This window comes from Neomonachus schauinslandi, chromosome 1 (genome assembly GCF_002201575.2).
Source record: "Neomonachus schauinslandi chromosome 1, ASM220157v2, whole genome shotgun sequence".
Classification (NCBI taxonomy): domain Eukaryota; kingdom Metazoa; phylum Chordata; class Mammalia; order Carnivora; family Phocidae; genus Neomonachus; species Neomonachus schauinslandi.
Genome location: NC_058403.1, coordinates 157,369,947 through 157,384,195, shown reverse-complemented (window position 1 = coordinate 157,384,195; position 14,249 = coordinate 157,369,947). Strand labels below are relative to the sequence as shown.

At 48.0% G+C, this 14,249-nt stretch overlaps 1 protein-coding gene and 1 pseudogene across 2 annotated transcripts in view; one reads left to right on the top strand and one right to left on the bottom strand.

Moving 5' to 3' along the window:
* RUVBL1 (RuvB like AAA ATPase 1) overlaps window positions 1-14,249 on the top strand; it is a 42,681-nt gene that overhangs the window by 24,754 nt on the left and 3,678 nt on the right. For both annotated transcript variants that reach the window (XM_021694967.1, XM_044916214.1), the window contains exons 7-9: window positions 555-618; window positions 2,042-2,240; window positions 11,776-11,878. In XM_021694967.1, the coding sequence (XP_021550642.1) occupies window positions 555-618; window positions 2,042-2,240; window positions 11,776-11,878 (366 nt within the window). The remainder of the gene's footprint in view (window positions 1-554; window positions 619-2,041; window positions 2,241-11,775; window positions 11,879-14,249) is intronic.
* LOC110585059 lies at window positions 8,470-8,884 on the bottom strand (annotated as a pseudogene).

Below are 14,249 nucleotides of genomic sequence, written 5' to 3'. Positions count from 1 at the left end.
GGATGCCCCATGAGGGCGTTTGACCCGAACTTTGATGGGTAACTGGAGCTTCCCGGAAAAGAGACTGTGCTTCCAGGTAGGTGGACTAGAATATGCAAAAGCACTGAATCGTACAAGAGCACGGGTGTTTGGAGAAGGGTATGGTCCTGTGTGGCTAATCAGGGAATGTGGGATCGGAAAAGGCTATGGCAGGAGAAGGAGATTGGGGCAGGCCGCACAGAGCTGGTACATCCCATGAAGGCCAAGGGGGACCTCTTAAAAATTCCTCTGTGTTTAGAAGTGCCTCACATGGGGCACCTGGGTGGCTCAGTCGTTAAGCGTCTGCCTTCGGCTTGTGTTCCCTCTCTCGCTGTGTCTCTGTCAAATAAATAAATAAAATCTTGAAAAAAAAAAAAAGTTCCTCACGCTTTCCAGTGAGGGTGTCTGGGGTCTCCACACCTAAAACCCCGTGTCCAGTTGACAATGGGAAGCAGTGTGATGGTGATGGTGGTGGTGGAGACCTTTGCAGCTGCCTTAGAAAGCGGGACTGACTCTGTGGGTCTTCTGTTTTGCAGGGGGGACAAGACATCCTGTCTATGATGGGCCAGTTAATGAAGCCGAAGAAGACAGAAATCACAGGTAAGAGAAACAGCAAGGCCTGCGAGCAAGAACCAGAACCATAGGGCCCTGGATTCTGATGTACTGTGTGAGGCTTTTTGAGTGAATCCTCGGACCTGAGGAAATACTTTGGGACAGGTTCTTTCTTCCTTGTCATTCAGAGCCTGACTTCATCCTAGCAGTCTGTGGCTGCTTTAGACAGCTCGAAATAAAGCATACTCTGTGCTGTCTGGTCCAGAGTGCTAGTGCACCCTCTTGAATGCATTCAGTATCCTTGCACTCATCTTTGAAGATGGAGGCCGTCACAATCTGGTCCCCTCGAGGTCCTGGAAACGTGGATGGTATCACTTCAGCTGTGCAGGACAGCTCCTGCCAGAGCACTCCTGAGCACAGCAAGCTCCACTGCCTCGGTCCCGGGTCTCTCTGCTCTGCAGCCGCAAAGCAGCTCCCAGCCTGCCCGGCTCAGCTTCCTGGGCACTTCCCATGGCTTGGCAGGAATGTTGTTTCTCCCTTGTGGACCTTGAGTTTCCCCTGCTTCTCTTCCCAACTGGTACATCCCTCTTTTTTCTAAGCACCTGTCACTTTAAAATGTTAAACATTAAAGCCTCTGTTACCTGTTTCGTGTTAGCCAGCAGAGTGATCTGAGACTTTTCTAGCAGAGTTGCCAAGATCAGTTTCTGTGTTTTCACGGTTTTGACCATGACCTCCTCTTTTGACCATCCCTGCCTCCTGGCTTTGGTGGAAGATGCAGCATCAGATCTTTGTGTTCTGTATTTGTGAGCAGCTCCCTCCTCGTGATAGTGCAGGAGCTGGTTTGGAGAACAAGAACTGTGACCTTAGGTGGTCTCATGTAACTCTTAAGAGACCCGTCCCTCTAGAGCTCTGAGGTTGGACCTTTCCTCAGAACCTGCATTCCTCACAGGTTTCCTTCCAGAGAGCCTTTTGCACGCACCCTATTCCTTCATCTAGGCACTTGACTGAAAGTTAATTAACCCAAGCTTTGTCATATAGGGCCAAAAGAAAGGGTCATTTGCTGAGTGCAGAACAGGAAAATTTGCATATGAAAACTCACTTCACGCAGGGCTCCCCAACTTCTGTTCTCTGGGATGTGGCAGGGCACTAGGTGGGTGGGTGTGAGTAATAAAGCAAAGTGGAGAGCATGACTGGGGGATGCATGCCCCTGTGAAGACATGCAAAACTGTAAAAGCCATTACAGACTTAACATGTCAGCAGGGGAAGCTACCAGTTCTGTTACTTCTCCGTGGTGATTATCCCTATTTTCAGATCATGACACTGAAGTGGGAACGTAACCTGCCTGGGGTCATATAGTTAGCAGTAAAAGTGGGCCCCACACTTGTCTTTGGATCAAATGGGGATGGGGAAGAGGAGAAAAGGTGACCGCTTCCCCACCTAACTTTGCCTGTCTCTTCTTACTGTCTCCTAGACAAACTTCGAGGGGAGATTAACAAGGTAGTGAATAAGTACATTGATCAGGGCATTGCTGAGCTGGTTCCAGGCGTGCTCTTTGTTGATGAAGTCCACATGCTGGACATCGAGTGCTTCACCTACCTGCACCGGGCCTTGGAATCTTCTATCGCCCCCATCGTCATCTTTGCATCCAACCGAGGCAACTGTGTCATCAGGTAGGGTGACTCCCTGCCAGCCGTGAGGCTTTTCCACCTTCCATCTGGGTTCATGTTTTCCTCTGGGATCACTTTCAACCCATAATGTCGTGAGTCAGGATAGAGGTGAAGGGAGATCATGTTCATTTTGAGAGAAACCTGCCAAAGTGGCTTGTCTTCACAGGTAGTTCATGCATCAGCCTCATTCCATCATGGCCATCAAGGGCAACAGCCATCCTGTTACTAAATATGAGGGCCTCCCACATGGTCTCTGGGGTTACAGTGTGGTGTGATTTGGTCATTCTGTTGGAGAGGGCAAAGTTAAGGTTAGTCAGGCTGGCCTTGGGTGACCTTACATATGTTAATTTCTATCCTCATACTAGCTGTGGGCAGTAAGTATTCTTGGCTTTGTGTTTTAGATGAAAGAAACAACAGCAGAATAAATCCTGGTCGTGAAGATAAAGATATGATGAGGACCCAGATCTTTCTAATAATGAAACCAGTAACAAAACCAGTATTTTCTCTCTCTCTACCTTCTTGGAGCCACACTGGTGCCTGCCCCTGCCCCACCCCTACCCCCCTGAGGCCTGCCTTTGGGAAGGGTAGATATTGAGGCCTGGAAGGCACATGCCCACGTGATGCTCACCCTGCCAGGATGGGCCCAGGGCTGGGTGGGGGGTTCTTTCTTGAGGTTCTTCTTCTCCTGAGTACTCTGCAAATGAGCAGATGAGCCCCAGAGAACACACTGTCTTCCCAGCTCTCAAGGGCCCTGTACTTGGTAGTTTTCTTGCTCTTTGGTTTTCTGTGCTCCGGTTTGAATGCTGGGGCACAAAGCAGAGTGGTGAAGAGCCCTTTTCAAGCCTGCTGGGGAGTAGTGTGGGAGAATAGAGCTCTGGGGGCTGCGTGTTCCTGGCAGCAGGGGTGGTAGGAATCTGGAAAGAGACCCTAAGGCCCATGAGTATTTCAGTACAGGGCTGGAGCCAGACCAAGTTAGGAACCCAAATTGCTGATTCACCTAGACTTGCCTCTGAATGATGGTGGGTCACATGCAGGACTTTAGCTGGCTCTTGACAGAGTTTTGTCTCCACTGAGAGTGTTCCAAAGCTATGCTGCTGGCTCCGGGGCAGCTCCCCTCTCAGGTGATCGCTCTGGCTCAGAATTAGGATTTGCCTACATGATTCAAGTTCATGTGGCAGCAGCTTGTAGTCACTCTTTGAATCCCTGTATTGGTGTCTTGACAAGATCATCATCACAGGTGTTTTATGCATTCTTGGGGAGAAGGCAGCTTGTTTCAGGGCCAGGCCAGCCGTTGGTGAGAGGAGCTGACTACCTGGGCAGCCTCTGGAAGCCCGGTATGTGGCCTGGTGCCTGGTGGGCCTGGCATCCCTGCCGCCCAGACCCTGTAGCTTTGCTGGACTTCTGCTTGCTTTGGTCAGGCCTGGCTTCAGTCTGAAAGTTGGTGAAAGGCTCAGCCTGAACTGATGGTGCCCCCTGCTGGGGAGCTCTGCCAACAGGCTCCGCTCCCTCACAGCAGATAACCCAACCCAGCAGATGCCAGTGGAGCCTGGCAGCTTCTGACAGGAGCAGACTCTTAGGCCTCAGAGTACCTTCTCTCAGACCTGTCCCACCCAGGAAAAAAGTACACAGGAAGATGGTTCTGAACTCAGAGCATGCCCAGTGGGGATGGAGCTCTGGTCAGCCTGAAACCTGGGAAACTTGGCCCCAGTGCCCCCAGACGGATTTCCTCAAGGGCTGCTAGAGGCTGTGGCTGCCCACTGCTGCCAGACCACAGTGGGAGGAAGATGCTCAGTGTGTGATGCTTTCTGCAGCCCTGCTGAAGCAACCAGAACTGGGTTGTATGCTTTAGGTGAAGGTTTTGGTGCGAAGCGCTGGTAGCTGGTAGGGATTTTGTTGTGGTGCTGAAACTAATGTGAAATTAGCAACAATAAAAATAATAGCCAACATGTATTGAGGAGTTCCTTCTGTGCACACTGCTGGTCACACCTCAACTTACCGAGGAAGGGACTGGTGTTCTCACTGTTCAGATGAGGATACTGAGGCTCCACCACGATAGGGGACTTGGCCAAGGTCATACAGCTCAGAAGTAAGGCTGGGGTTTGAATCTAGGGTGTTGGACTTCAGAGCTCATGCTCCCAACAAGATTTGGTTTAGATGTGAAGTGATGAAATTTCTGGAATATTGGCACAGTGTCGGCACATCTGACTTGCTTCCCAATAGACTTTACTCCTGGAGGGAGCTGTTGAGCTTCCTTGCCCTTCAGACCCATATCTGACCTCCAGAGCTCGAAAGGGAAGAGGAGGGAGGGAGCTACCTGTAACTGAGGGCTTCCTCTGTGCCCGAAACTGTCCACAGTACTCTACATAGGTCACCCCATGTAATCTCCTGCACCTGACGATTCTCCTGCACCCCACGGGAGGTGACGTGAGTAGGCCACAAGCCTGGGGGTTGGCTGGCTCTAAAGCTCCTGCCACCCCTGTTCTCCCGCACTGTTTCTGGTCAGTGTGGGGCGTGGTGGGGGGCTGAGCTGGTGCAGGTCACTGCCGCCTCTGTCAGGGAGTGGCTGTGAAAGTGCCAACTGCCCCCTCTTCCTCTAGGTCATGTCTCTTTGTGCACAGGGCAGGGTGGCCATTCCTGCAGGAGCACCTTGAGGCCTCAGGCTCCTCCCGGGAAGAGAGAACGCCCCTGGGCGCCAGGGGTGGTGCAGCTGCATGGGCTCCACCCTCCCTTGCCACCCTCAAGTAAGTCCCTTCTGTGCCAGGACCCTCAGCCATTAAAGGAGAGCCTGGCCTTGATCCCAGCCCCCCAAACTTAAGAGGTCTTCTTTTCCTGTGGGGATAGCTCCCTGGTGTTAAGGAATCTTTGTGGGAGTTTCTCTCCACAAGTCACTCTGTTGCACCAAAGAGCAAGACTTAAGGAATAGTGTAGTCTCCATTCAGTGTATTCCTGTGGCAGAAGATGGTACATTTGAAGAAAATGGCTTTATGGAGATAGAATTCACATACAGTATAATTCACCCGTCTAAAGTGTACAATTCAGTGGTTTTTAGTATAGTCACAAAGTTGTGCAGCCATCACCACTGTCCATTTTAGAACATTTTCGTCACCCCAGAAAGAAATCCTATACCCGTCAATGGTTATCCTGCTGCCACGCCTCAGGATGGCTGCAGGTCTAGTATCTCTAGATCCAGCTAAAGTCCTGCGTGTGACCCACCATCATTCAGAGGCAAGTCTAGGTGAATCAGCAAAAATGGGCAAATGCGAGTAACAGACAGTTCTTCCTAGAAGATATACAAATGGCTGAGAAACACATGAAAAGATGCTCAAAATCAATAGCCAAATGCAAATCAAAACCACTGTGAACTACCACTTCACACCCCCTTGGAAGGCCAGACTATAAATGACCGTAGTAAGTGTCGTCTAGGATGGGGAGCAACTGGACCCCTCAGCCACTGCTGGTGAGAATGGTGGAGCCACTGTGGAAAGCAGTCTGGCAGCTCCTTGAAAGGTTAAAAAGAATTCCCATCGGACCCAGTAATTCCACTGATAGGTATGTCCCCAAGAGAAATAAAAACCGAAGTCTACATAAAAAGTTGTACACAGATGTTCAGGGCAACATTATTCATAAGAGCCACAGAGTAAAAACAACCCAATAACTCAATGTCCATCAACTAATTAAAGGGTCAGTGTATTATTAAATATTCCACATTTTGGAATACTATTCAGCCTTAAAAACCAATAAACACTGACACGGTTCACAACACGGATGGACCTTGAAAACATTATGCTCCGTGAAAGAAGCCAGGCACAAAAGAGCACAGGTCGTGTGGTGCCGTTTATATGAACTGTCCAGGGAAGGCGAACACATAGAGAAAGTAGATGAATGGCTGCCAGCAGCTACGGGGAGCGGGGAGGGGGGAAAAGCCGCTTTCTCGTTTATAGTCTGGCCTTCCAAGGGGGTGTGAAGTGGTAGTTCACAGTGGTTTTGATTTGCATTTGGCTATTGATTTTGAGCATCTTTTCATGTGTTTCTCAGCCATTTGTGTATCTTCTGGGAAGAATTGTCTGTTACTCTCATTTGCCCATTTTTTTTTATTCGGGTTGTCTTCTTATTAGTGAGTTCTAAGAATTCTTTATGTATTCTGGTACTAGACCTGTACCAGATGTATGATTTGCAAATACTTTCCTCCCATCCTGTGGGTGGTTTTTTCAGTTTCTTGATAGTGTCTTTTTGATGCAGGCCAGTTTTTCTGTTCTTTGGTTGCTTGTGTTTTTTGGGCTCATATCTGAAAAACCATTTAAGGTCACAAAGATTTACACCTGCGATCTCTTCTAAGAGTTCTGTAGTTTTAGCCCTTACATTTAGGTTTATGATCATTTGTGGTTAATTTTGTGTATAGTCTAAGGAAGAGGTGTGTCCAGCTTCACTCCTTTACATGTAGATGTCCGGCTGTCCCAGGACCATTTGTTCTTCAGTGAATCGTCTCGGCAGCCTCATCAGAAAAGCAAATGGTTTTCTTCTTAGCACTCTGCCTGTGTCCACTGAGCCAGGGTGCAGTGGACTTATGGGAGTTACCCTTCACATTACCCAGAGAGGTGTTCTCCACTGCGTCTCCTGTCATCAGAAAAGCTTTGTGGTATCTGTGTCCCTGCAGCCATGGGGTTATATAAAGAAGCAGTCAGGCAGTGATTCTCAGCTGGGGATGTTGTGACTTGTCACGACTTTGGGTGCTACTGGCATCTGGGGGGTAGAGGCCAGGGATGCTGCTGAACATCCTACAATGCACAGGAGAAGCCCCTACAAAAATTATTTGGTCCACAATGTCAAAAGTGTCAGCGGAGGAACCCTGAATTATAGTAAGATGGAAACGTTCACAATTGAGTCAACCCTTTGCACTTGTAAGTGTAGCTATAGGATACATTTCTAGAAGTGCAGTGACCTTGTTCCTGCAGATAGACCATATTGGATTCCAAGGAGAATTAGGTCTGTGGCATCACAGCCCAAAACTATATATCTGGAAGAGGTACGGCATTAACACAGTGGGAACAATTGTCAAATGGCCTAATGGTGAAATCAATATTGGGCTGACACCAAAGCCAGAAAGGAGCCTCTGGGTACAAGAATAAATCTGCAATTTTAGCCAAAATGTAATTATTGCAGTTTATTATTAGCAATTTTATAATCTAATCTGACAGTTATGGCAGCCTTGTCAGACAGTGATTGCTCTGCACTGAGAGCTCCTTCTGGGCTCACCCTCCACCCCAGAGGAGCACTGGTAAATAGGGGCTTCCGTTCCCTTGCCCATTAGCAAGTGATGGGACAGACCCTTTTGTGGGATTTTTGCAGAATAGAATCCCAGAAACTATTTTTTACTAATATGTTTTCTAAAAGAAACTTTGTACCTAAGTTTCATAGCTTCGACCAATGTTTAGGCTTTAATTCCTGAAAAATACTTGGCAGTCTTTAAGTGGACCTTTTTGTTTAAATTTTTAGTTTTGTGGATTCAAAACTGCAAGAATTTTTCTTTTTTTTTTTTTGCATAAAAAAGGAAACATCAAATTAAATTTAAAGAAAAAATCTGAAAAAAGCAGTGAAGTTTTGCATCTGAAACAAGAAGAGTTCTGCGTCTTGGTGAACAACTTTATTGGAAAGGTTGGAGAAAAATAAAGATGCCCTTTCGCTTAAGAATTTGTGGGTTAGGGGCGCCTGCGTGGCTCAGTTGGTTGAGCATCTGCCTTCGGCTCGGGTCATGATCCCAGGGTCCTGGGATTGAGCCCCACATCGGGCTCCCTGCTCAGTGGGGAGTCTGCTTTTCCCTCTTCCTCTGCTGCCTCCCACCCCCGCTTGTGCTCTCTCGCACACTCTCTCCCAAATAAATAAAATCTTTTTTTTTTTTAAAGATTTTATTTATTTATTTGACAGAGAGGGACACAGCGAGAGAGGGAACACAAGCAGGGGGAGTGAGAGAGGGAGAAGCAGGCTTCCTGCTGAGCAAGGAGCCCGATGTGGGGCTCAATCCCAGGACCCTGGGATCATTACCTGAGCCGAAGGCAGACGCTTAATGACTGAGCCACCCAGGCGCCCCTGAATAAATAAAATCTTAAAAAAAAAAAAAAGAATTTGTAGGTTATCTGCAAATCAACTCATTTCAGGAGTGGAAGGATACTTGGTTCTTAATATCAAAATTTATGCAGTTTTCTCTTTTGAGTATCTTCTGTATTTAAGGAGGCAATCATACAAACTTTCCTGTGTTCCATACACAATAAATTCTTTGTTTCAGCCAACTCAGTGGAGGGGCAACTAGTACAACACCATCTCCCTGGACAAAGAGCATCGCAATATTCTGTTTTATTGATTTACGTATCTCTTAGCATGTGTCCTCATTAATTTCTATAGTAGTCAAGTCTCTCCCACATGTCCTAATACCATATTTAAATGTTGATCAGAAGCATATAATCTGTCTCGAAGCTCTCTGTCGTGTCTCATCTTCACATAAGTTCACTCAGTATCTTCATATAAGTTCACTCATTGAGGCTGACCTTGTGGAGACCCAGGGCCTCCTCTTCCGTGCTGGTGGTTTGCTGCTGGTCCACTTGTTTGCTGAGCCCCCATGAGAAATTTTGAAGTTTGATTAGAGAGTACTTCATTTTTCTCCTAACCTTTTCTTCTTCTTTTTTTTTTTTTAAGAATTTTCTTTTCTTGGGCGCCTGGGTGGCTCAGTCGTTAAGCGTCTGCCTTCGGCTCAGGTCATGATCCCAGGGTCCTGGGATCGAGTCCCACATCAGGCTCCCTGCTCGGCAGGAAGCCTGCTTCTCCCTCTCCCACTCCCCCTGCTTGTGTTCCTGCTCTCGCTATCTCTCTCTCTGTCAAATAAATAAATAAAATCTTTAAAAAAAAAAAAAAGAATTTTCTTTTTTTTTTTTTTAAGATTTTATTTAGTTATTTGAGATAGAGAGAGCACAAGCAGGGGGGAGCAGCAGGCAGAGGGAGAAGCAGTCTCCCCTCTGAGCAGGGAGCCTGATGTGGGACTCGATCTCAGGACCCTGGGTCATGATCCGAGCCGAAGGCAGACGCTCAACCAACTGAGCCACCCAGGCGCCCCTAACCTTTTCTTCTTCAGACTTTTTATCTTTGTTATTATGTCTCAATCGAAGATGATTTACCACAAGTGTTACAGAGTTTGGGATATTTTAACATGGCAAAGTTGAGATCTTTTAAAGAGTTCTCAAGAAAAATCCAAAGTAGAAGTTAAAAAAAACCAAACTTATCACCTAAACGGAATTAGATACCTAAAAATTAATTGTAGTTTTCAAAGGTTATTTTGCTGAGTGTAAAGATTGTAAGCATTCCAAATACTGAGAGTTGAATCATGATAGAATTTAATCTTTATAATTTTTCCTTGTTATTTTAAAAATATTTTTTGGTGGAAAAGATTTGTTTTCTCTAAAGTTATCTTAATATTTATATTTGCTACCAGTCTATTTCCCTATTTATTTTAAAAGGTCTTAGTTGTTTTTTCATGTTAGATTTAACAATTACTCATTAAATGTAGCATTTTATTCTTTCTTTGAATTGTTTTTATTTTGGGAAAATTGCTATAACAGAATTTGCAATTTTAGTTATTTTTAAGTGTACAGTTCAGTGGCATTGATTGCATTCACAGAGTTGTACAACCATGCCCACCACCTGTCTTAAAAACTTTCCTGTCTCTCCAAACAGAAACTCTGTGCCCATTAAGCAGCGAGTCCCATCTTCCCCTTCTCCGAGCCCTTGGTAACCTCCACTGTACTCTGTGTCTATGAATTTTCCTTTTCTAGGTATTCCCTACCAATGGAATCCTACAATATCTGCCCTTTTATGACTGGCTTCTTTCACTTAGCATCCTGTTGTAATGTGCATCAGAGCATTTTATGCTTGCAATAAGTATATATTTGTACTTCAACTGGATAGAATTTTTTTTTTTTTTAAGATTTTATTTATTTATTTGACAGAGAGAGACACAGCGAGAGAAGGAACACAAGCAGGGGGAGTGGGAGAGGGAGAAGCAGGCTTCCTGCGGAGCAGGGAGCCCGATGTGGGGCTTGATCCTAGGACCCCAGGATCATGACCTGAGCTGAAGGCAGACGCTTAACGACTGAGCCACCCAGGCGTCCCTGGATAGAATTTCAACAGCTAGATTTCTTTACTGAAGTTGTATTTCTTGAATGCTCACTTATATTTGAAACTGAATATTCTGGTAATATTAACAACTAAATCCAAATGACCTGCCTTGTTCTCTGTTCTACTGATGAGTTACGACCCCATAGACTCTGCAGTTTGGCGTAAGTTTAGGAATGCCAGAGTCAGTGCTGACATCGAGCTGCTGCTGCTACTCTTGGAGGCTGAGGCAGGAGCGCACAGCATAGCACGTTGGGCTTTCAGACACAGCGGCCGAAGCCGACCTTGTGTGCTACCAGCTCTGCTCGGCATGCCTCCTGCTGGGCAGCTGGTGTCTCGTGGCCTCACGGGTTGGCAGGGCTCCCTCCTGGGCCGCTCTTCCTATGGCTTGGCTAAGGATTCGAGAGAAAAATAGGCACAAAGGACATGATTAGGCAGTTCCCAAAAGGCAAGAAAATAATTAATGGATCTAAGGGAAACATTCAAATGATTCACTAATAATCAAGGAAATGTAAATTCAAACAAAGTGTCACCCTTTCTTTTTCTAAACCATTAAAGCAGCAAAATGTTTAAGAATTAGAATACCCTGTGCTGGTTACAATGCACTGAGATCAGATCACTCATGTAGCTGTGGAAATTAGTTCACTCATTCATTCAAACATATTCAGGATTGTAGCAGGTACTCTGAGAGTTGCTGAGGAAATGTTTATGGCTGTATGCATGAAATTGTTTATCAAACATCATTAATAATAGCAACAGTTGGAAACTACCTAAATGCCCAACAGTTTGGGTTAAGGAAAATACTTGATGGATTATTGTTTTTTTTAAGATTTTGTTTATTTGAGAGAGAGAGAGTGCGTGCTTGCACGAGCAGTGGGGAGGGCAGAGGCAGAGGAAGAAGCAGACTCCCCACTGAGCAGGGAGCCTGATGTGGGGATGTGGGGCTCCATCCCAGGAAGGACCCTGGGATCACAACCTGAGCAGGCAGACACTTAACTGACTGAGCCACCCAGGTGCCCCCTTGATGGGTTATTAAGACTGAAGCAGCATGGACAAAAGCAAAAAAAATCTACACACTTAGTGTGATTTATAAAGACATCTATATGAAAATTTGGTAAATATCTATATGAATATTTTTGATAGGATTTTAGGTGGCCTTTTTTTTTCCTCTTTCCCAAATTTCCTATTGTACTGACATTTGCTAAAATAATGAAGTTGTTTTTGATGCCACCTGAATGTTAGTTGGTTCACTCTGTGGTCATGGGTTGACTCAGGATGTGAATTGCCTGCTTTATCATTGTGAGTACCTCAGCCATGTTTCCAGTATCCAGTTTCTGGTCTCAGAGAGGCCTGGGTGATGTGATCATTTTGGCCCTTGCAGGGGTACTGAAGACATCACCTCTCCTCATGGCATCCCTCTTGACCTTCTGGACCGCGTGATGATCATCCGGACCATGCTGTATACCCCACAGGAAATGAAACAGGTGAGCCTCCCTTCCCCCGCCCTTCCCTCTTCTCCCCCCATTTACTCCTAGCGTTCCCTGATGCTGTGCAGAAAGGTATTCACGGAGCAGACCTGGCTCCCACCACCATCCTGGCACTTAGCTGCTGGACTTGGGCAAGTCATAGTATGGGGCTTCAGTCCTCCCGTCTGAAAGATGGGTGGGCTGATGAGACGTTGCCTGAGGTATCCCCAAACCTCAGCTAAGGTCTGTGGGTCCTGGCTGTTGTCTCTTCTACTACATGCATTCTGATAAACTTTAGGAAAAGGATAGTGAAAAAATCAACTTGATGACAGCCATTAGGGAGGCCACCAGCTGTAGGACAGAGGCAATAAGATATGATTTAGCAGTCACTCTTGGTGTCTAGGCCAGGCCCTGTCCGAGGCCTTTTCTGCTGAGTAGGCAAAGCCAAGTGCTCCGTCCCACCAGAACCCACAGCAGGCTGGCTCCAAAAGGGCACAGAACCTGGAGGGGCCGAGAGCCTATCTGCTGCAACCAGTGTGACTAGTGGCAGGTCTCCTGGGGGCTGTGGAGGCCATAGAGATGATGGTGAAGCATGGTCATACAATTTAGAGGGGTACCTGGAAGTGGTGGTCCTAAAACTAACCTATAAGAGGCTGAAGGAGGTGTACCTGACACGGAGTGTATGCTCAGAATTCTGTGCGAGCTGGATTTGCGTTAGGCCTGAGGATGGGAAATGAAGCAGGTGTCTGCTGTCGGGCCTTACCCCAAGGGGCACCGTCCCAGCTCTCCCCACAGCGTTCGTCTCTTGCTTGATCTGGAGTTGGAGTACCACGTGCCCAGGCACTTTACACTTAGAATTTCTAGTCCTCTTCCTGGTACTGCCAGGTAGTGCTTGATCCCCTTTCTTCCTGTGTATGGCTCAGTCCCTGAGTGGCAAGCCCTGGGTGCGGAGCCCAGGCCACGTGCTCAGCGGTGGGCTGCGCCCTAGGTTGGTGTCCCACTGGGGCAGCACTGCTGTGCTGTGGCCTTGCCCGGCCCACCCTGTGCCGGAGAGTCTCGCTGCTGGTGTAGGTCTCTCACTGCGGGGTCCGTGTGGCCACAGATCGGGTGGACCAGGGCTGCACTGATGTCTCAGCGGTCCCTGCCTGGACCCTCTCCTCTCACAGAGCACAGGCCCTCTTTGTTGGATGTCATGCTGGGCCTGTGGACACACTGAGCCAATGTGGTTCCATTTGCTCCCCATTACCTGTGAGGTGGGAGAGCTGTTATCACTGTCATTCTTAAAGATGAGGACGCAGAGACCCAGGCCCACTCGTCTGCCCAAGTTCATAAAGCTTGTCGGTGGCCAGTGACAGGACTGACAAACCGGAGTCCAGGCTGCCTGGTCCGGAAGCCCATGTTCTTCCTCACCGGGCCACTAGCTCCCACCTGCTAGACATAGCTCAGTTGGGGGTGGATTCCCTGTGGCAGTTTGTGAGGGGCCTTTCCTTGTGGAGCTCTGAGGGCCTCTCCAGGGCACACCCTGGCAGCGCCCCTGCTCACCATGGTCCCCGCCCCCCCCCAGCCCGGCCAGCGCCCTCCAGTGCCATGGTGATGTAGGGAGCTGGGGACCACCAGAGCCGTAAGAGTGCAGGGCGGCCACGGGCGCACCGTTGGGGACATGGTGTCCATGGCCGGGGCCCTGGCACCAGATCGTGGTCTCCGGCTCCTGGGTGAATGCTAGGTTGAAGCCAAGGCATTCACTGAACAGAAGCAGAGGCAGAAGCAAAGGAAGAGTTGGTTGCCCCCGCATCCTTACTGTGGGGACAGGAGCCCCGTGTCGTCCTGCCAGGAGAGGCAGCCCCATCCGCTTGAGGTGCTTCGTGGCCGCGTGACTTGAGCCACTGGCACATCTCTGTGATCCTTGGCCTTCTTTGTCCTCTGGAAGGTCTGTTCTCTCTTTTCCAGGTTGTTGTGAGGACTGAGTGACAGTAACTGAGGGAGGGGACCGGGCTGGCCATCCTTTGTCCCAGCGCAGTTATTACTGCTACTAATGGCTTACAGGTGTTCACCATTACCTGCTGGGGGCCTTACCGCAGCTCCCAGTAACCAGGCTTTGAGGCTCCCGAACTACAAAGGTCCTGTGGTCACAGAGATAAGCTGCGGAGCTGGGACCCCACTCAGAGCCAGTTCACCTTTGTTGCCTCCATTTGACCCTGGAGCACAGGGTCTGAGCTCTCCTGTAAAGTTCTGCACTGTGCTTCTGGCTCCTGGGCTGGTTCCCTTCTTGGCTCAGTCAGGAGGGTGAGCAGAGGTCACAGCAGCTGCCAGGATGCGCTTTGCTTTGTTCTGATGGGCTCAAGGGATAACCTCAGCATTTTTACTGGAGCCTGGGTAGGTTTTTAAAAAA